At 36.1% G+C, this 23,754-nt stretch overlaps 1 protein-coding gene across 8 annotated transcripts in view; it reads right to left on the reverse strand.

Moving 5' to 3' along the window:
- KDM4C (lysine demethylase 4C) overlaps nucleotides 1–23,754 on the reverse strand; it is a 391,065-nt gene that overhangs the window by 157,836 nt on the left and 209,475 nt on the right. For all 8 annotated transcript variants that reach the window (XR_004381223.1, XM_032845562.1, XM_032845566.1 and 5 more), the window contains 2 exons: nucleotides 3,386–3,441; nucleotides 1,064–1,172 (listed from right to left, as the gene is read on the reverse strand). Coding sequence is in view for 7 of the 8 variants with exons in the window: in XM_032845562.1 (XP_032701453.1) it covers nucleotides 1,064–1,172; nucleotides 3,386–3,441 (165 nt within the window). In the remaining variant the exon portion in view is untranslated. The remainder of the gene's footprint in view (nucleotides 1–1,063; nucleotides 1,173–3,385; nucleotides 3,442–23,754) is intronic.

Consider the following 23,754-nt stretch of genomic DNA (forward strand, 5'->3'; position numbering starts at 1 on the left):
ATTACCACATCCTGAGCACCCTGGTGCTACCACTCAAACCTGCCAATGACAATCATCAGGTCTGTAAAGGACCACATATTTTCTAGTAATGTGAAATTCTTGATGCACCTATAATGGAAAACAACAGTGTATACTTTTCCGTCTCTGAGAATAAAAGACTGTAGATTCTAGGTGCCTGTGACAGAGGTCCAGAGACAATATGCCCAGCTCCCTGATGGCGAAGAGACTGGTAGAAAGTTACAGCTACAGTGCCCCAAATATTCTATAGTGGAAAGACCTCAAGTTAAAAATAACAAGTACTGAAGAAATTTTAGGGAATGAAGTCCGCATGTAAAACACACTCCAGTATTTTAAAATCATGCAATGTAATGTTAGAGAAAATTATTATTTAAATATGAAATCTAAGGGCCTAGACTAATGCTTTCTTGGCTCACACTTTAACAGAACTCCAGTTGAAGAATGAAAGGCCTATCCTTGGAATGAAAAATATTCCTAACAAAGAGAAGCATTAGGAAGATTTTTATGAAAGTTTCTAAACCAGTCAGAAGATAATCAGCCAAAGAGTTTGGCAAATTAAATGACCTATATCTATTCGTAAATGAAAAAAAATTCCTTGGTAATAATAAAAGTTTTTCTATTTATCTACAAATCTTAGTTAAGAAATGATGGAATCAGGTTAGGTGAATCTGCTAAGTCAAGAACAACCAAAGAGAGGCCAGAGAGAAAAACTAAACAATTTAAATACAGACAGGTCAGGTATATTACTAACAAACCTCACCAGACGACCTATGCTTTGAATTCTCACACTATCCAGAAAAAGTAGTATTCCTTTGCCTCATTTCAAACAGGACTGAGGAAGGTTATATCATACCTACAATATAACAGGAAAAGAATATGTACAGATAAGTACATTTAGGCTAAAGGAAGAAAAAAGGTAGAATAATGAAATGACGCTAAGAGAAAAATTATCTTGAGAATGTGACATTAAAAGAAATATTCAGAACTTGAAATTAACACTAACTTATGAGGTTTAAAAAAAAAAAAAAGAAGCTTTGCCACTCACCAATTTTAACCTCTGTAAAGGGATTCTGCCTACATCTATCTGTGTCCTTTCTGGGACATTAGTGAATCGAACTTCTGGGACTGCAACAGCACACATGACATGGGCCCACCTACAGGAAAGGAGACATGAAACATGAAAAAAAGTTCCCTAAACTTAGATACTGTATACTTCAGCTAGGCAGTGGCAATTCTCACAGAGTAAATACACAGACAAGAAAGAAAGCCAAAAGCCTAAATCCATCACAAACAGACTCTGAATTTTAAACCTCTTGGGTGATACTTGGAAAGATTCAGTACCACACCTGCCTACCACTCCAATATGAAGAATGGAGTGAAGACCAAAGACTCGATACTATCAATATATGGTATTTTTCCACACTGGCTCTATAAAATACTGAAATGTAGGTTTCCTATTTCATTTGGTACTGAAATACAACAGGTGTTTAATATACTTAAGCTAATGAATATGTAGCAAAAGATTAGTTCAATTAATAAAAAGAATGAAGTGGGTATAGCATATAATCTTTTTACATAATACAAGAGTCGCAAAAACTAGAACAAACAGTAAAGTCATCTAAAAGAATTAACATTGATTAAGTCTTTAATTAAATTGTTTCTCATTGCAATCCTACTATAACCAAAAGAACCCAGAGATAAGGAGGAATGAAATTTAGCTGGTTTTCTCACTTCTTACTTAAAGCTGAATTCTGAATTACCCAGAAAAATGATATCCCCATTAACACTATTTAGTTTATCATAAATGTCATGCCCCAAGTAAATATAAAGACTCTTAAGGTTTAAAGACATCTTAAAGGAATTATCATATCCATAAGCCTATTTTTACGTCGAAAAGAATGTCACTTGGACAACATGAGACTCCATCCTGCCTTCAAAGACCACAGGAAGAGAGGACAAGTGTCAACCCCATCAGGGCATTCTTTTAAATCTAATAAATACTATAATCCTACAGTAAACACTATTCCTTTCCTTCCTAGCCCAAGGGTTGAAAGAGAAGTTCTTACCACCTCTGTCTGCACAGGAACCACCTAAAGCAGCTCACAGTCTACACGACCTGTGCAATATCCTAGACCTTGCAACACTTTTTAGTATAAGTGCCAATCACATTAACTAGGGCTGTGAAAAAGGAAGATCCATAGTTAAGTAAAAATTAGTCTATTAGACTAAACTTTATCAACACAGGAATGATAAATGCCTTCACTTTTCCTTGTAAGCAATTTGAAACACGTGCACATGCACACAGTTATTTTAATTTGATCATTACATTATATACCAGGGGTTCCAACTCCAGCACCCACAGGGCTAGCCAGGAGGTAAGCAAATATACTGGTAAATCATGATAATGTGGGGATCATCTGTCCCATCTAGGCCAGGTCCTCATCCCAACATGTTATTGTCAAAAAGAGATGCACAATTATTTTTCAAGTACAGATAAAAATTTTTGTATAAAAAAATTTTGTATAAATCTCTCAACTTTTAATTTGTATCAAATTTATAAAATGGTGTTTTAGTCAACTAAAACATATCTTTGACCTGGATTTGGCCCTTAAATGCCAACTTACCATCTCTGCCTCTATCATTTCTACATTTTCCTATTTCCAAAGGGATATTTAAAATGCTTTGGCCTCATTTTAAATACTAAAATTGGGTCATGAAAATAAAATTCACGCAAAAATGTATTTCAACAACCACATTAAAAACCAGATTACCTTTATTTTATGTTCACTTCTGACTCTCTTTCAAAATTCTCTTCATATTCTTCAACTGTCCCCCTTTAAATCATAAAATCAACATTTTTCCTCCCTATGTTTCTATTTTAAGAACATACACTTTCTTGTTAATTTGCTAGTTTTAATAGTAAGTTGTTTTGTTTTAATGTTATGACTATGATTGATTTTATTTATCTGAAGGTAACAGATTTCACTGTTTTTGAGGCACATTGTTTTTATTAGACTAATTGGATTCATCACATTAAACACCAGGATTCCAATGGCACCTAGATGATATAGGGTGCCTTCACCTTCAAACCGCCATTAGTAAAAGAGGGGTGTCAAAGACATGGACGGAAGCAAGGCTTAGACCACCTTCAACCAGGAGAGGTGAACCAGCTGTCAGTAACAGACTCTGTCAGTAACAGTCTCTGAAGACATCCACTGTAATCCCAACCTCAGAGCTGGACAACAAAAGCTTTGAAACGATGTCTCCAATAATGAGAGGTAATACAGCAAACTGTCCACACAGAGGTTCAACACTCTAGAGAGGAGAAGGAAACAATAAAATTGAACACAATTAACACATTACTTACTTGTTGTTCTTTGTTTCTTTAAGAGCACCCCCTCTCAAATTGCAAAGACAACACTCCTAGGAGAAAACAAAAAAACACACAATTATCAGACTCATTTAACAGACATCATTACTATTTAACTAAATATTATCTAAATATCCCCATAAATTCCAATTTTTTATTTTAAAATTAAAGCCATCAGGAACTTCATAAAGGTCTATCTCTGAGCAGTTCAAGAAAGGAAAAGAAAAAGAAGGGAGGGAAAGTGAGAGTACGCACAAAAATATTCTTGATATACATATATCCTAGAGGGAATCATCATTACCCTGGTATCATGTTCACTTGCCATCTCCAGGGGAGAGATATGACACAGAGCACTTGGTAGCCTGGAGAGTATTTACTAGAATTCTAGAACAGAGATACATATATGACTGAATTCTCTTGTGCTCTGGGAAACCATTCGTGTATACAGAATAGCTACAAAATAGAGTATTGGTGGGGTTCATTCTGCAATTAACGACTGGCAGGAACCTCTTTTTGAAAGATATTCTTTTTTTTTTTAATAAAGATTTTATTTATTTATTTGACAGAGAGAGAGAGAGAGATCACAAGTAGGCAGAGAGGCAGGCAGAGAGAGGTAGGGGTCGGGGAAACAGGCTCCCTGATGAGCAGAGAGCCCAATGTGGGGCTCGATCCCAGGACCCTGGGATCATGACCTGAGCTGAAGGCAGAGGCTTAACCCACTGAGCCACCCAGGTTCCCCTTGAAAGATATTCTTGTCATAAAAATATCATTTAGGCCTTTCTGTCGGTGGGCAAACGGTGTTGGAAAAACTATACTGATAAACCCAGGCTATCCACCTCCAGAAAAAGGTACCATGAAATGTTTTCCTTTTTTTTTCTCCCCACATAAGTTTATATTTTGGGCATTTCTGTGTATGTCTTAGATTGGCACAGACTGTTGCACTCCAAGATGACTGACTCACTTTACCACAAATACAGAATTTAATTATCATTTCTCACTACAATTCTATGAAAAGTCCATCAAAAAACAAGACCAGAAAGCAATGCAATGCCTTTTGCTGACCTAGAATTTTTAAATTAAATACCTATATTTTTTTTATTTTCAACCTTACTTTTATTTTCAATGTTAATAGAAGTCCAATTTATTACATTAATAATTTTTTTAAGTAACTATACGTTATTTTGGGGGTTTTTTCCCCCTCTCCAAGCAATACATATAAAATTTCTTTATCTGCTCTCCAAGGTGATCTTCTTTAACTAAAGTTTTGCCTAACTTTATGAAGAATCCCTTTAATTTATCTACTATTAATAATGGAGTGTCAAACTCTATAGCTTTAATTTTTCTGAGGAGAGCAATACCAAAACAACTGAGGAGAATAAATATACCAGCATAACTCCTAACAGGCAGCAAAAAAATCCAAACAACCAGAAATGTTCAATGGTTTTATGTGTCTGGAAACTCTGCACATTTATTTGAAATTTCCTGGGTTATTATTAAAAGTTAGAGTAGCAAAAGCTGCCCTGTGTTTGTATATACATCTGAATCCATTATAAGCCCAGCTCATGGAGATAACTTGATGGATTTTCTCCGTAACAAAGCCAGATTCTAGAGCCCCTTGACATAATAGTTTTGATGAAGCACACAATGAGAGTCTAAGTTCAGTCCAAATATTAAAAATGAGAAATTCAGTAATTCAAGTTATTCAATAATATCCAAATTATTTAAGAACAATTTCACAAAACATGACTGATTTTAAGAGTTTTCTATGGGGCACCTGGGTGGCTCAGTGGGTTAAAGCCTCTGCCTTCGGCTCGGGTCATGATCCCAGAGTCCTGGGATCGAGCCCCGCATCGGGCTCTCTGCTTAGCAGGGAACCTGCTTCTTCCTCTCTCTCTCTGCCTGCTTCTCTGTCTACTTGTGATCTCTGTCTGTCAAATAAATAAATAAAATCTTTAAAAAAAAAAGAGTTTTCCAGTAGTTTATCATAATTTCTGCAGAGAGAGAGAAAGTGAAAATAAAACATGAGGTAAAGTATTTTCATTGACTATAAAAGGATGTCAGTATCGAAGTGAGAATGCAGCAAAGGAGAGCCATGGATGGTGAGGAGCTCAGACACTAAGAGCATTAGATGCCTGATTAATGAAACTAGGAGTGAGAAGAAGCCTAAAGGGACAAGCTAGCAGAGTTAAATACAGCAAAGCAGCATGGAAGCGGCTTGAAAGCACCTGAGGAGGATCATTAAAAGGTACATGTGCTGCACAGCACCATCACAATGGGAGGAGACAAACCTCTCAAATAGAATACACAGACTCAAGATTTTAAGGGAGGTTGAGAAGATTCCACTTGCCATAATATGAAACTGCTTTTTTTCTGGGATTACCAGTGACCTCCATGTCACAGAAGCTAATGGATAATTCCAAGTCTTTGGTTCACCTGACCTATAAGTGGCATTCAGCATTGTTGATCATGCCTGACAGTTTCCACCTGTGGCTTCTATAACCCGTCATGCCCCTCACTGTCCTCCACCTCTTTTTGATCCTCTGCTTGTTTTAACAGGTATCTCTTTCTTATCCACACCTGCTTGTGGGACATTTGACCCTCAAAAGGCCAGTGAGTGACTCAAACATTAATTTCCTAATATGTCTGACTGACATTCAATAGGCATCTCTAACACACATGCAAAAATGAACCATGTCTCCTTCTCAAGCCTGTACTTCCCCACTGTTTCCTATCAGTATTATCAAGCATCCTTTCTAGCTCATGCTGGGAGATAAAATTTCCCTGTCATACTAGATCCAATTAATTGAGTACAATCCCATGTCCAAATCTGCCTTCTTCTCTCCATCATCAATGCTGCCACATTAGTGGATAGCCCCAGCATCCTTCAGCAGACCTAAACTACTACAACAGCCACCCTAGGTCAACCTAGAAGACACCTGCATGGGTTTTAATGCTTCTCAGTACTTAATGTGGTCCCAAAAGGCCAAGATCATTAGGCCTGGACCTTGTCCAGATTCACACTATACTATTCTCCATGCATAGACACCCTGTGCCCCCAGATACATCGGACATACCCTACACCATTCGTTAATTATTATACTGAACATATCCTTGACATCTCAGCCTAAATGCTGACTTATCAGAGAAGGCTTTCCTAATCCCCTGGCCCAGTTACTTCTCATTCATTACTCTTCTTAACTGTTTGTGGAATTCTTTTTGCTGTCCTGAATAAACTGTAAGCTTGATGAGTGCTATGGAAATACTTGTCAAGTTACTCTTTCTCTACTGTGATACCCAAGAGAGAATACATCCTCCACATGAATTTGTTACATAAATGAGAAAATGGTAAAACAGGGCAAAGTGAAAATCTTGAAAACTACCAAAGGATTAAAAAATTGCAAAGATCATTTTCACATACTGGGACACTAAGGAAAGGAAGTTGCCGACTCTGGTGACTTAACAGGGAGTTAAAAAAACAATGATTTGTGGGGCACCCAGGTGGCTCAGTGGATTAAGCCTCTGCCTTCAGCCCAGGTCATGATCTCAGGGTCCTGGGATCGAGCCCCACATCGGGCTCTCTGCTCAGCGGGGAGCCTGCTTCCCCCCTCTCGTTCTCTCTGCCTACTTGTGATCTCTGTCTGTCAAATAAATAAAAATTAAAAAAAAAAACAACAACAATGATTTGACATGGAGCTATTTTTGCCATAATTTACTTGAAAAATCATACTTCCTAGTAAAAGACAAAAAATATTCATGACCAAGCAGTTACTTATATGATTTACATGATATATATGATATCATGGTTTCTGTTCAATTCACTCAATTTTGAAAAAGTGGGAAAGAAAAAAGTCATGTCCAGTTATGTCACTGTTTTGAGTCACCATCCCTCCTCTCATGGGTTGATCTGTCACAAGCACAAACACGTCAGCCTGTCAATTCATTCATTTGTAAATGAACTTGCACTAAATGCCTATGCTTATAACCAACCCAATAAAAGCAATTATTACATGGGAAACTTTTTAACATTTCTTTCCTTTCTTAAATAGTGCCTTATTGTCAGGCAACAGAATTGATAATTCTAAAATTTAAAAGGTTAATCCTTACCTGAAAAGTACCCCAACTTTTCTTAAGAATCCATATAATGCATGATATACATAAAGGTTGATACCTACCAAATACACTAATTGTACTAGTATTGGTCATCTTCTAATTCACTGAAAAAATTGAACAAGAATATAAGGGTGATAGAGCCCCTTCAGGACACTGATTTATTAAATTGGTTATCAATAATAAATATTTTCTCTTAGAAGAATAAAAGCCATATTAAAGGCCTAATTCATTCTGGATACCCTGCCAGAAGCATCATATAATTTATCTGCCTTCCTTAACATGAACTTATTAGTTAATTTATATTCTACTTCACTTATGAGGAAACGAAGATTGAGATTAAGAGATTAAGTAACTTTTCTAAAATCATCCAATCCCGGAGCTATCAAGCTTCATCTGTAAATGGCCAGATATTTACTAGTTTAGGCTTTGCACTACACAGTTGTTGCAACTAAACTCTGACATTGTAGGACGACACGTAAATGAATAGGTATAGCTATATTCCAATAACATTATTCACAAAAACAGGCAGTGAACAGGATTTGGCCCACAGGCTATAGTTTTCCAACCCTTAACCTACCAACAAAAGTAGTAATTGCAGTTCAAGTACAGGTCTGCCTGAGCACAAGTCCATGCTCCTTTTCACCAGCATCTTCTATCTCAGTACAAAGCAAGGCACAAGATTTCAAAATAGAATGCCCAAATAAACAGGAAACAGTGCCTTCTCTGGGAAGCTCACAATTTAGGAGGTGAGAAGACCTGTGTGTACTTAACCATACTATGAAGAATATAACGATAAAGGGTATAACCAAGACCCCATTTCCTCATTTCTATAAATGACTAAGAATTCATTTTTTTAAAAGATTTTATTTATTTATTTGACAGACAGAGATCACAAGTAGGCAGAGAGAGACGGAGAAGCAGGCTCCCTGCTGAGCAGAGAGCCCGATGCAGGACTCGATCCAAGAACCCTGAGATCATGACTTGAGCCGAAGGCAGAGGCTTTAACCCACTGAGCCACCCAGGCGCCCAAGAATTCATTTTTTAATTAATCCCCTCAAAAGAACCCATATCATTAAAAAATGTGTTACAGGCAGCATATATTATATAACTATTTGTGTTCCCATTTGTTTCATTCACCTAGCTAATAAAACTTCTCACTGGTATCAGATCATTAAATTTATCTCCATTTCTTCCTTCAAAGAATGATACCATTTTAGGCAAAAAGTAACATTTTAGTTTGTCTGTGCAGTCTAATCTCAGGCTACATGAATCCAATTTAACTCATAGGAACAACAGTGACATTAGAGAACCAGGCTTTATCCTGATATTTAATAAAGTACAGATGGTCAAGGATCAAAATCATAGTTTGGCTATGCCTCAGATATCTTACCTATAAAGGGAGAAAAATACTACTTCCCTAAATGAGTTAGTAAATGTAAAGCATTCCAGAAACACAATACAAGAACAGTGGTTAGATATGTGAAAAGTTAACTGATTCTAGACAACTTATGCATAACATCACCAGTGAACGATCTGTGTGTAGTGGTTTAGCAGAGAATGAAATAGAGATCTGTCAATAACTCCCTTGAGGTGTAAAAAACAAGCAGCAGACCTGGAGAGAGGAAAAAAAAAGCAAAAAACAAAAAACAAAAACAACAACAAAAAACAACAACAACAAAGAAAAAACGCTCCAGGAACCTCAAATCCAGGCAGCTGGACTCTAAAGCAAGAAGAGATCTTCTATAATTCTAAAAGCTGCCAACTCAGCTGTGAAAAGCAGGCAGATGCGATAGTTTCCACAGTGGTCAGAGAACAGATACTACTGAAGAGAAAATCCTGATCTTATCTTCAAAACATCCAAAACTAGAGTGGACTGAGTCAAACTAAAGCGGCAACAAAGCCCAGACCCAGCCAACTACAAATCAGACCGATCTCACTCCTGCTCTAGAAACCTGACAAACAAAGGACCATGCCCTTTCTGAAAATAAGATTACCTTCATTTGCTACAAAACAAAATATCCAGCACACAATTAAAAAAAAGCCCAAGGTACACTAAAAAACAAGAAAATATGATTTATGATTAAGAAAGTTAAGAATCAATAAAATCAGACACAAAAATGAACAAGATACTGGAAAGATCAGATGGAGAGTTTAAAATTGCTATGTTCCAAATGCTAAAGGAGCTAATGAAAAAGATAACATATGAAGAGATAGAATATTTTAACAAAGTCATGGGAATTATTTAAAAATCAAATGTAAATGGTAGAAACAAAAAAATGTGACATTGATAATGTTGAATTCAATATATTTCAAAGCAGACTGGAACTGTGAGGATAAAACTTCAATGACTTTAAAGACATGAATAGGAAACAGAAGGAATGAAAGCAGCTATGAGAATGAAGAGAGACCTAAGGGAAAATAACCTGTTCAATTTCTGTATAATTGCAGTCTGAGAAGGAGAGGAAGGAAAGAGTGGATGAGAAAAATAATTCGAAGAGAAAATGGCAGAGAACTTTCCAAAAGCAGTAGGGGGAAAAAAAAAACAAACCAAAACCAAAAAAACCACCATTGTCAACCCAGGGTGCCTGGGCAGCACAGTCAGTTAAGCATCAACCTCTTGATTTCAGCTCAGGTCATGATCTCAGGGTTGTGAGATCAAACCCTGCATTAGACTCTGCAATAAGTGTGGAGACAGTTGACTAGTCTCTCCTTCTTCTGCCCCTCCCCATTCTCTTAGGAAAAAAAAAAGAAAGAAAAAAAAATCAACCCATAGACCCAAGATGCCCAATAAACCCCAACAGATAAATACAAAGTAAACACATCTAAATATATAATAGTCAAAATTGTGAAAACCAAATATAAAGAACATACTTAAAAGCAGAGGAAAAAAAACACATTCAGTAAACAACTAACCAGAAGCAAATGCCAATGGAACAATATCTACCAAAATACTGAAAGAAAAAAGCTGGCAACCTGGACTTCATTTCCAAGGAAAACATTCTTTGAAAATGAAGACAAAATAAAAACAATCTCATAGAGACAAAAATCTAAAAGAATAAAGGAAAATGATACCAGTCTGAACCATGGATTGGCACAAAGGAATGAAGAACAGTGAAAAAGAGTAAATACATGGGTAAATATAAAATAAATTTTTTGTATCTTCAAAAAACACACACACATCCAAAGAGAGAATGAGAGCAAGAGACAAAGAGAAAGAGACTATAAGTTTCCTAAAAAGCCCTGACTGTTTCAAACTAAAATAATACTACTACAGAGTATAATGTAATGGTAAATGTAAGATAAGACCAGAAAGAAAGAGAGATTTAATGAAATCACACTGTTGTAAGGTTCTTCCATTGTTCATAAAGTAGGATGATATTGGTGGAAGGGGGGTCTAGCACCTATCAAAAAGGTCTCAAAAAATTCCCAAATATTAAGTTCTAAGGAATATAAGCTGACAATCAAAACTCCAAAAACATGCAAGAAAATATGATTCTCTGAGAAGAAAAAACATAATGTAAAACTAGACAGACGAATAATATCTTAGGCACAAGATGTAAATAAGCCCTTTCATATGTTTTAAAATTAAATGTATTAGAAATATAAGTAAGAGACTATAAACAAAGGACAAATCAGATTTTTAAGAACAACAATATAAAAATTCTACAACCAAAAAAAATGGAAATAGAAAAATCAAAGAATATGTCAAATAGATCACTCTTAATTGAATAGAGAATTAGAAAAAAAAAAAAAAGAGGGGTACCTCGGTGGCTTAGTTGGGTAAGCATCTGCCTTTGGCTCAGGTTATGATCCTAGGGTCCTGTGACCAAGCCCCATATGGGGCTCCTTGCTCAGCAGGAAACCTGCATCTCTCTCTTTCTCCCTCTGCAGCCCCCCTGCTTGTACCCCCTCGTGCACTCTCTCCTGTTCCCTCTCTCTCAAATAAATAAAATCTTAAAAAAAAAAAAAGAAAAGAAAAGCTAAATAACCAAAAATTAATACAAACTATTCAATAATTTATTCAACTGAACACTGAAAATGTTGTGTGGGGCAGAGCCAGAGAGAGAGTATATGTGCCTCTGAATCATAAAAATAAATTCCAAATGATTTATAGATCTAAACTCAAAAATAAAACAGAACTATATTAAGTATTAAAATAAATTTTAGGCAAATATACTGATGAATTTAGGATAAATATGACTTCTTAATATAACATTTAAAAGATAAAAGGCATATTGGATGGACTAATAAATTTTTATTATATCAACATTTTAACATTCTAAAGGATAAAATACTGTATAAATTAACAGAAGATGATAAGACAAGAAAATATTTCCAATATAAAACAAAGACCGCTATCCAGAAAAGTATTTTTTTAAAGACCCACACTTTTGAAGAATAGGCAAAAGATTGATTCAAAGACTCTTCATTGCCAATAAACACATGAAAGACATAAAACTTCAAGAATAAAAGGTAAAAAATGAAATAATGAGGTATCTCTTTCAGATTATTAAATTAGAAAAAATATATGGTCTTCGGGTACATGAGATGTTATTGTGGCTCTGGAGAGGAATTTGGCATTATCAAAATTTTAAATGCACGTGAAAATTTTAAATGACTCAGCAATTCTATTTCTTAGAATCTCAGATAACTTGTATCTGTACAGAAGGAAGGATGTACAATCATCTCATTTCTGTTTGTAACAGAGAAAACAGTTACCTCTGGGAGCAACAGGAATTATCTGTTGCTTAGATTCTATTTGTAAACTCTGGATTTTTTAATAAGAATAGAGTCAAGATTGAAATTTAAAATTGCAATGAAAAAGATCTAGTAGGTCCATAAATACTGAGTTACAAAGAATTATACATTGTATTACTAAGTGAAAACATTACAGCCTATTAAACTGTGATACCATTTGGCTCCCCCAGGAACAGCAAGCCATTACATTCATGTATGTACAGAAAGGATCTGCAAGGACAATTGAATAAATAGTATCATTAGTTTTCTGTAAAAGAGAATTGAGAATTCAAGAGTGTTAAGAATGGGAGACTGTCGGGGCACCTGGCTGGCTCAGTGGGTTAAAGCCTCTGCCTTCAGCCCAGGTCATGGTCTCAGGGTCCTTCGATCGAGCCCCACATTGGGCTCTCTGCTCAGCAGGGAGCCTGCTTCCTCCTCTCTCTCTGCCTGCCTCTCTGCCTACTTGTGATCTCTGTCTGTCAGAGATAAATAAAATTTTAAAAAAAAGAAAGAAAGAATGGGAGACTGTCTTAACAATGTTTGGTACTCTGTGGAAAGAGCCAAGATGCCCTTCAACAGATGAATGGATAAAGATGTGGTCCATATACATAATGGAATGTTACTCAGCCATCAGAAAAGGATGAATACCCAACTTTTGCATCAACATGGATGGGACTGCTAGAGATTATGCTAAGTGAAATGAGTCAACCAGACAAAGTCAATTATCATATGGTTTCATTTATTTGGGGGAATAAAAGGAATATCATGGAAGACATTAGGAGAAGGAAGATAAAAATGAAGCGGGGGAAATTGGATAGGAGACAAACCATGAGAGACTCCAGACTCCGGGCAACAAACTGAGGGTTTTAGAATGGAGGAAGTTCGGGGGGGATGGGTGAGCCTGGTGATGGGTATTAAGGAGGGATGGATTGCATGGAGCACTGGGTATTATACACAAACAATGAATTATGGAACACTACATCAAAAACTTATGATGTACTGTATGGTGACCAACATAACATAATAAAAAAATAATAAGAATTTAAAAAAGAAAAAAGAAAACCCACAGACAAGGAAATTAAATCATTTTCTATTAAATATGTATAATTTAAAATTAATGTAACTGTGGAGGGTTAGCCCATTTTCTTTACTTAAATGAAAATTTTAAATGAGCACTATGATTTCTTCCAGAGTCTTTCAGTGTATAAAAACCCCTTTGTAATCTAACCTCTGGAGACACCCAAAGAGAACAAAATAAATAAATAAAATTCAACAGTCAGGGCTCATTGCCAGCCTCATTTTATCTCATGTTTAATGAGCATGCCTTTTCCAAGAACAATAACACCCCAGTGTAAAATGACTCACCATTCTAAAGATTTAGATATATTGCTAGTGAACCAATGTCTCCTAAAACAACACTAACAAATACTAAAATGCCTGTCACAACATGATTATTCTATAAGATAGCTTTTATGCTTGTCTCCCAAGTACAGCATTAAAGGAGCCATTCTGTTGTACTTACCCACCCCCCTGCCCCGACAGCGGGGCAGCTAAAAGCTGAATGAAAAAATATAAATTAGATCATATATTGAACATTGTACCTTTCCTGCCTAGGTCCCTTTCCCTCACCTAATACCATTTACAAAACTCCCCTTCTAGCATTACCAAGTATTTCTAAAATTTGGTTTCATAAAAAATCACCACTGCAATGAACCGCAAGTATACCAATTTACAACGTGGAATGATTTCTTTATGGCTCAGTTATTAAACCGTGAAAAAGAGTGTTTGTAATCAAAGTGCTGACACAACATTAACAACAGTGGTGAGAAGGACATTGTTATAATACAGCTAGCTATTGCACCTGTTTGTTATTTGTGGTGGAGGAAATTCATGTTCCAGTGGCTCTTCTATATAACATCAGTTAAAGAAATGCCAATACCAACATTCTCAAGCCGCCTCATAGGAAGCTCTCATTTTAGCTGACATATCCGTAAATACCACTAAAGCCAATTTTCAGTGCTACAGAAAATTATGAAATTGAAGTATTTTCCCACACCTTTACTTATCTGCCATGTTCATAACAGAAATGCAAAACCATAAAATAGGGCTGTCTGAGCTTGGAAAACAAAGAGTAATTAATCACATTAACAGAAAGATAGCTTACAAAGTGCTGATCAACAAAACATGGAAGAAACCATTTCTGGAGATGTGGCTCATTTATCAGGGTTGAGGAGGGAACAGGATCTCACATAAGGACAGGGCTGGCATGAATTCTGAGTAATTAGGAAACTAAATGACAGGTTTCCTGCAGTCATCTTTTGAGTGGATATTCCACAGGCTCCAGTGAATTTCATACTAGCAAGTGAATTCTCCAATTTAAATGCCCACATCAATTTTGTACTGTAAGTAAAAACACAAATATTGGTTAATCATCATGTTCCAGGCACTGGGCAATTTCAATGAATCACAAAGATCCAGCCCTCAATGAAGTTACCTTCTGCTGGGATAGCAGACAAACTAAACCAGGAGACTATTTAAGTGGTAAAGGATGTCAAGTGCAATGGGAGTGGGCCATGGAATAATCTACAGAAAGTGATGCCAGCAGATTCTGGCCTTTTCTAATAGGAAAGGGGATCAGAAATTTAAGAGGAGGAATAAGACTTCATAGGCCATGAAAAAAGTCAACAACTTTATTCTGACTGAGACAGTGAGGTTCGAACACAGCAAGAACATAATTTGACCTATATTTTAACTGGATCATTCCAATGGCTGTGTTGACAACAGACGATAAAGGTTCAAGAGGAGAAATAAAAAATGCCAAGTGAAATAAGTCAGTTGGAGAAAGACAAATACCATATGATTTCATTCATATGTGGAATTTAAGAAACAAAACAAATAAACAAAGGAATAAAAAAGAGAGACAAGCCAAAAAACACTCTTAACTATAGAGAACAAACTGATGGTTAGCAGGGGTGGGGAGTGAATAGGTGATGGAGATGCACTTGTTATGATGGGCGCTGAGGAATGCATAGAATTGCTGAATCACTATATTGTACACCTGACACTAATGAACACTGTATGTTAACTATACTGGAATTGAAATAAAAAAAAACTTTTTTAAAAAAAGGTAGAAACAAAAAGAGGACAGTCAGGCATGTGAAAGGAGACACTGTTCATGAAGTTGGCCATAGTGCTCCACAACCTAGGAGACAGGCTGAGCTAGACACTGATAAATACAGGCATCAATGACTAGCTGCTGTTTAAAAGCATCAAAGCTACGACATGGATGAGATTACCAAATGGGTTAATACAGAGAAGAGGCCCAGGTTTGAGTTCTGGGGAATGAAAAGAAGTGGCAGTAAAGAAAGAGGAGAAGCAGGAGTGTGTGGGGTTCTGGGAGCCAAGAGAAAACAGTGCTTTAAACAGGAGACAGTGATCAACTGACGGGCACAGAAATTCTATAAAACATGGGCAAAGCCTGTGACTAAAATAAGTTTAACAGAGAAGTGGTGGGGGTGGAGAAGAACTTGAAGGAAGAATAGATACATGAATTAATAAAGACAATTCTTTTAAGGAGTGTTACTATACAAAGAGGCATGGAGAAATAGGGTGGAGCTGGTAAGGAAGAAGGATCAAGAGAGGTTTTATCGGTTTATTTGAAAATAGAAGGAATTGCAGCTTATTTGGATGATAAGGAGAATCACCTAGAGAGGGGAAACCTGCTGGTATGGGAAAGAAAGGGATGAATCATTGGAACTATGATCCTGTGTATAATAAGAGAGGGGGTAGCCAAAGGTAGGAGCAGAGATATTGTGGATATGATGCAGATGGAAACTTGAAGATCTCCACTGATGGTTTCCTGTTGCTCAGTGAAATATGAAGTTCACAAAGTCAGAGTAAGGATGGGGGAGAAGAATGGAAGCTTCAGGTGACAGAGCTATGAAACAGTCAACCTGGACAGTGGTAGAGGGACTGCATGATGGGAATGCAGCATGAATTACTCGCATCCCTGAGGACACACCAACAGTTACAAGCTGAAAGCAAGAGCAATCTGCCTAGTGGGTGTTTCTCCACAGCCATATTCAGCTACAGGAATGCAGGTGCAGAGCTGATACATAATGGGATTTACCAGGATTGAATTGTATGGACAGTAACAAAGTAAGCAAGTGGAAGGAGAGCTGTAAGTGTGCTCAAGGAAACATATTAGCTAAAAACAATAATAAGGGCAAGAGCGGAGGGAGAGACTGAAAAGCTGGAGCAATACTGGGAGTCACAGTGGGGTAAAGGATTCCTGGATTCCAGGAACTAGAGACTGTGAGCTAGTAAGAAAGAAAAAATAGCAATCTGAGAAAGATGCATCATGCTTCAGACTGGGCAAGGACACTGCCAGTTAAGAGTGAAAACAAATGAATGACCCTTTCAGAAGGCTTTCTACTGAATACTGTATTAGTTCTATATTACTGCAGTAACAAATTACCTCAAACTTCATCATTTAAAATAACACCAATTTATACAGTTCATTAGGTCAGAAGTCCAAAATGGGTCTCACTAAAATCAAAGGCTAAAATCAAGGTGTCAGTGAGGTCATTCATTTCTGGAGGCTCTCTAGCTTTTCTTTGCTCTGACTCTAGCCGTAAGGGGTTGCCTGCATGTCCTGGCTCATGGCCCTCCTCCATTTGCAAAGCCTGCAACAGCAGGTCAAGAGTTTTTCACTTTACCTCATTCTGACCTTCTCTTCTGCCACCCTTTTCCATAGCCAAGGACCCCTGTGTCTACACTGGGTAAACCCAGATATCATAAGCTGATTAGCAACCTTAATTTCATCTACTACCATAATTCTGTTTTTTATGCAACATTGACAAACACACTCATAGGTTCCAGGGATCAGAACATGGACATCTTGGGGAGGGGGTGTGCACTTACTACATTATAACTATTTAAATGTCATCATACAACCATTTGTATGAATGGAATATAACAGAAGAATATAAAGCCATACATACTCTGTTTATTTCAAATTCAATTTTTCCCTGGATTTATCTTCCTAATAGCACTGCTTACACCAATATAAAAATTAATTTGAGATTTGCAGAGTATCTATCTGATACAGGGTAGCAAGGCAAGCACATGAGCAGTGGCAAGAAGCACCTCTATAATTTAAGACTGGTGAGAGATCATCTACATGAAGCTTAATGCATTTACATAACCATATTTCCAGGAACCTGAGCAAAGTACTTCAAGTTGAACATATACCTTACTTTGTTAAAACAGTACAACATTTGGCTTTCAAGTAAAAACCCGGCTGGTTTATTCTTTCTTCCCAGCATCACCTTCTATAACAAATAGGAAAGTACTTGATTTCTTCATCCTGCCACTGGATTAATTTTTGCTATTCATGAGAAGTGCCTGCACTGCACTTCCCCCCCCCACCCCCAGGGTTCCCTTTCCTCATTGCTAAGGAGATGTGCCTTGTAGCCCGATGACCTCCAGGCATGCACATCCTGGTGTGTAGTACAGTATGTTATGTTCCCCATAATGTCAGTCATTATTCTTCCTGACTTCACTTGTGCTCTCTGGTTGAAGCACTTAAGATTAATGAGGCATTTGTTCTCAATCAAGAAGCTATTTATGAATATATTTCCACTTACAATAAGTTGTGTAGACTTCTCTTTCTCTCTGTTACCAAGTGGAGGGAGGGAGGAAGAAGAAAGTAAAGAAAAAAAAAATGATTTGGGACTTTTTAGCCTGTAAGCAGTTCCCTAACTGGAAGGCTTCCACATCATAGCTATGTTGTCAGGATAATTGATATCCTCAAATGTGCTGTTCTATTTGGTTGAATTTAAAATAATTATTATCACCCTGGCCTTCGTGAGCCAAGGTTTAAGGCTGCAGCTATTTAGAACACTCTTCCTCTTCAGGAAGCAAGAGGTAATTGTGAAGCCAAATGTATTTCCTAAAATGGGAGAGTGTGGTCCCAGCTAGTGGCTTACAGGGACACCTCAAAGGAGAGGAGTGATTACATAAGCAACCACTTGACTACAAACCGCCACCATGCACTTGTGAATGCCCTGCCTTTAACAAGAACAGAGCCTTTCTTTTTCTACTAGTTTCACTGTATATGAGGATCAAAGTCAGCCTTTCAGGCTGACAGCCTCCTATCACCTGGTCTTAAGTGTCTCAAGGAATTAAAAAAAAAAAAAAAATACAGCATAAAACACATCACAGGGCACAGCAGCGCCACCACGACCACTCAAGGCCATAAGCCAAACTGATCTAAAAATCAATGGCTCTGATCTACAAAGCCACTTCAGAGCTCTTCATAAAAGAAAAATGTCAATGCTATTGTCAGTTGGGAAATTGGATTCAGAAGATTATCCAGTTCTGGGGAAGGTCCTCTGGGCAGAAACTAGAGTAAATATAAAAGGGTAAAGAAACTGCTCTACTCAGCCACTCAGTAATGCTAATTAACCTACATTAAGTAGATAACAAATTCTAGTATAATTATGTAGAAGTTAGTGCTGGATTAACTTTCAATGGAAACAAACAAAAATCATTCAAAAACCTTGTTCAAAAACTGGCCAGTTGCTTAGCCTTCTTCCCACTCTAAAAACAAGAAACTGAGATAAATGAGTCTGGGCCTGGAAATCTAAAAGCCAGTGTACTGCCATGAATCCAGGCTCTCTTACCATATTGTAGGGGGAATCAGGGAGCAAAAGACTGACTCTCTAAAACCCTGGTTCGTTATCTGTAAAAGAAGATTTCTGACAGAGATAAAGAATTCTTTAGTCCTTATCAGTGTTACATTTTATGGAAGCTGTATGCTGCTTATATTAGTTTATATTTAAATCAATTGTTATTCTGAATTTGTAAGTCAAAAGCTGAAAAATAAAACTCTACTTTTCTAAACAAAAGACTTCAAAGAGTATAATGATTGGCAATTTCTAAAATTGGTTATCAGCACCATTATTTTTATCTGGGGAACTAAAGAGGGTAAGGGTTGTGTTATGTGGCAAAGGTAACATAAACCTTAAACATACAGATTTTCTTTAATAATCTCCAGCCTAAGAGAACTCTTTTTTATGGAGAGAGGGAAAGCACTACCTTGAGATTCAACAGAGCTAAGTTAGAGTTGCTTCATAACAGAGGCACCTCCATCTACAAGACCCAGTCTCAATGCAAAGTGGGAACCAAAGACTACCCAATAAACCACCTTCCCAATCATCAGGCAGAGTAAAGAGAAAGTTACACAGGTTGGTACTTAACTGTTCTCAAAGATCTGACAAGCTACCACTTCCAAGAGGTGAATCATTTTTACCTGAGACCTAAAAGCTGACAGACTAAGCTACACTCCAAATCAGGAGTTCAGACAAATGCATTCCAACAAATGACTTAGATTCTTCCAGTCTACAAGCTTTAGCAACACCATGGGAGTGAGCTTTGTAAAGACCACCTCAGGAATTTCTAGAATTTAACTTTGTGACTATGATTTATGCAGAAAAAAAGAGTTCATTCTCTTTCAGAAGTCAAATAAAATAGCTATGTTCAGCCTCGGATGGCATGAATGGCAACCACTACCTAATCTATAGATATCACTTTCTTATAGTCAAGCAGTAAAAAAATAAAATACCAAAATGTTTTCTTTTAATCACTGCAATTCCATATTCCATTCTTTATATGAGGAAAGGAAATGCAAATCCCAAATATCATTAAGGAATAACTTGCTCATATCTATGTTACTCTATTAAAAAAAGAAAAAAAAACAAGAAAAATAAAGGGCATAGTGAATAAATGTGAAAACATATTTCATGTTTGGGTTTTGATTTCCTGAAACCATTTTGGGGGAAAAAAATGTTGTTATTACAGACAAGTCACACATATTTAATACAACTTTATTATTCTACATAGTACAATAAATGCTATTCAATAGATGTGTGCAATTACCTAGTTTGTACATTTCATTATACAAAATGAAAATTCCAACCTATAAAGTGTTTTTTTTCAATTTTTCATGACAAAATCTGCTTTTTCATACAATGGCAAATATTTGCCCAAGAATATAATATACAGCTATTTTTTTAATACTGTATTACTTGTAAACAAAAATACTGAAACAAATTCTCCTAAATTAAGTGTAATGGGATATACTGAAATAAAAAAGAATTTAGATAATGCATATTGTTATGCATTTCCAAGTAGCAAGTAGATAAAGTTATAGTAAGACCTTGAGGTCACTGGTTTGTTAAAAATTTTCTTTAGCTCATAAAAACGACACTGATCTGGCCGATAATTATCAGTGCCACTTGTATTCTTATACTTTTCTGTTATTCAACACCTCTGACTACTTTAAGAAGTGCATGATAAATTTAGTATGCTTGAAGGTCCCCAATTCTTAAGGAAAGCTAATTAAAGCAAAATGGAAATACAAAGCAACACAGAATCAAGGGCTTTTAGGGTCAGAAGAGATCTTAGATATAATCTCTAATAGAGTCTTCCCATTAAATTGCTTTTAAATCTTTCTTTAATTTGGATTTTGTTTAGATTTTAAGTATGTGAGCTACTGTGTTTACCTGCCCGAGAATTATCTAAGGTAATAAAAAAGCTCCATAGAAAGACATAGCACAAATGATACACACATTATTTGAAATTGGTCACACTGACGATGGAAAACTACAGCACAGGCTTAATGCGGCCAAGGACAGAAGACTGGCAACTCATGATTTGTCAAAGTCATAAATCTGAGTATGATGTAACTTTCCATGATAAGTTACCAATCCTTACACACAGTTTTCACCACCACTTATGGCACTAAAACAAAACTTCACAGCCCCTATCCCCTGAAATGTCCCTGAAGAAATATCCAAATTACCTAGACAGAAAAAAATCACCAGACACCTACATTATCCTTAAATTTTAAGAAAAGAAAATCTTATCCATATTCCCTTTTAACCTCCTTAACCTGATGATATTTATTTTACCCTTTGGAATTCTACATTATAAATTCTTCAAAAGATAATATAGAAAATCCTATTTTTACACTACATAATATAAAGTATATAAATTATTATTATTATTATTATTATTATTATTTTTAGAATAGTAGTAAGTATTCAGGTTACTGGCCCATTCCAGACATCTAACAAACATCTTTCTTCATAATCAGAAGTGTATCCTTAAAGGAGTAGTCAGGTATTTCACAGAAATACCCAGAATGGAAAAATTTTTTTTCAGTGTAGGGATAAAAAAAATTTTTTTTCAGTGTAGGGGAAAAAAATTTCAAAGAAAGCAATACATATTCTATGTCTTTACAGTGAGAATACTAGTATTTTTAATTAGTAGTGACTTGCAGTCATTATACAGTGGAAAGATGCAGATTAGAGAAAACTATAGCAAATTAGATCAAAAGTGATTAGACTTTAAATCAAAAATCAAAATAAGAAAAATCATTAAAAATCAAAATAAGAAAAACATGGTAGAATCAGGGTATTGACAGTCTATACCTAAAAACAGAACTTGTTAATGTTTGGCATGTGCTCTCAAGGCATATGGTAATAGAGTAAAAACTGCTCCAAAATCCATTTTATAAACAGTCACAAAAAGGTCGAAAACAAATAGTGAAAATAAAATAATCCAATAGAGTTGAGTTATAAGCCATAAACTCGAACATAGCTTTCAGTTAGTTGCATTTATTCACCTGAGCTGTACTGAAATAGGAAAATTGGCACAAAGCAGTAACATTTAGTTAAAATGATGGGATGTACAAACCTAAATCTCAGGATCAACCGGTATTTGGGGGGTTCTTTATTTCATTTCATTTGAATTTGGATATAAAGCCAGGATCCTAGAATCTAAGTTGGGGTACAATCCAAAATTTGTAACTTATCTCTTCCCCCAACCCATTCAATTAAAGCTGCAAAGAAGCTGAGGCTTCTTCTTTCTTGTTTTAACAGACACAATGGATAAAGTAAAGAAACAAAAGCAAAAGGAAACACAGTGAACACTGAGCGAGACTCTGGAAACAGTGAGAGCACTGAAGGCCACAAAGGTCTGGCCGATATCTCTGTGATCACAATCTTCTTACTTTATGTTTCACCCCTTCAGAAATGATCCAACACCGCACAGGTGATAAGGGTGCTACAGAGGTAAATGAGACAAAGCTCCGGCCTCTGGTTACTTAAAAACTATCACAACAGTTGGGGCCAGAGTGATGTCCCTTGTTAGAATTGGTAAATCAAAAGACAGGTGGTCAGCATTGATTCCAGCTTTGCATGCATCCTCAGTTACCTTGCCAGGGCTAACAGTGACAAAACTGACTACTTTCCAACATTAGATGAAATAATACCTACAGCGCCTTTGCTTCTAAAATTTAAATTATTGATGCTTACCTCCATGATACAGTTATTATTATAGTCTCCTTTTCCCCCCAGCTTTAAATATAATTGATATTTTAACATCTAAGTTTAAAATGTATAACATAAAATGTACAACATGATGATTTAATGTATGTATGTATACTGAGATATATTACCAAAATAAGATTAGGTAGCACATCCATCACCTCACATAATTTCTTTTACTTATTTATTTTTTTTGTGGCAAGAACTTTAAAGATCTTAACAATTTTCAAGTACAGTACTATACAATAGAGTATTTCTAACTATAGTTGTTACTATGCTGTATATTAGATTCCCAAAATGTGTTCATTTTAAAACTGGAAGTCTGTACCCTTAACCACCTTTACCTATTTCCCCCATGCCCTGCTCCCAACAACCAACAATTAACTTTCTGCTCCCATGAGTTCAGTGTGTTCTTTTAAGATTACACATATAAAATAGAGTATACAGTATTGTCTTTCCCTGACTTATTTCACTTAGAATAGTGCTCTCAAGGTCATTTATGTTGTTGCAAATGGCAGGATTTCCTTCTTTTTTATAGCTGAATATGAAATTCCAGTGTGTATCTTCATATACATATAAATACACACCTCATTTTCTTTACCCATTCATCCATCAATGGAAAGTCTTTAAAATGGATCTTTAAAGAAGAAAACCACCACACTCAAGTCTCACATATACCTTAAAAAGATAAATATAAGGTATTTCAGGCTACCCTCTTCTTTCCCTCCAGGTGTGCAAAGTACTCACCATAAAATGAAACAGAATTAGCTAGAATAGTCACATCTGTTGTATTAATATATATCCCAAGCAAAATATGCTATCAGAATATTTTGCATTCACAATGAATAATAAGTCTTACATTTACAAATATATTTAAAATGAAAATCCCAGGAAAGAATTAGGAATTAGAATTAATGATGTACAAACCAGCAATCAAATGTTACCTGACCTCCCTTGCACTGTTAGATTTCCATTAGCTCCTTTGGAGCCTCCACTGAAAGGAGTTCCAAGACTTCTCTAGAATCTAAAACTGACAATGTGAGACTGATTCCTGAAGAAGTCTAAGGATACTTTTTAAATGCAATCATCCAATCATTAAGCATCTGCCTTCGGCCCAGGTCATGA

This window comes from Lontra canadensis, unplaced genomic scaffold (genome assembly GCF_010015895.1).
Source record: "Lontra canadensis isolate GAN:19392208 unplaced genomic scaffold, GSC_riverotter_1.0 scaffold165, whole genome shotgun sequence".
Classification (NCBI taxonomy): Eukaryota; Metazoa; Chordata; class Mammalia; order Carnivora; family Mustelidae; genus Lontra; species Lontra canadensis.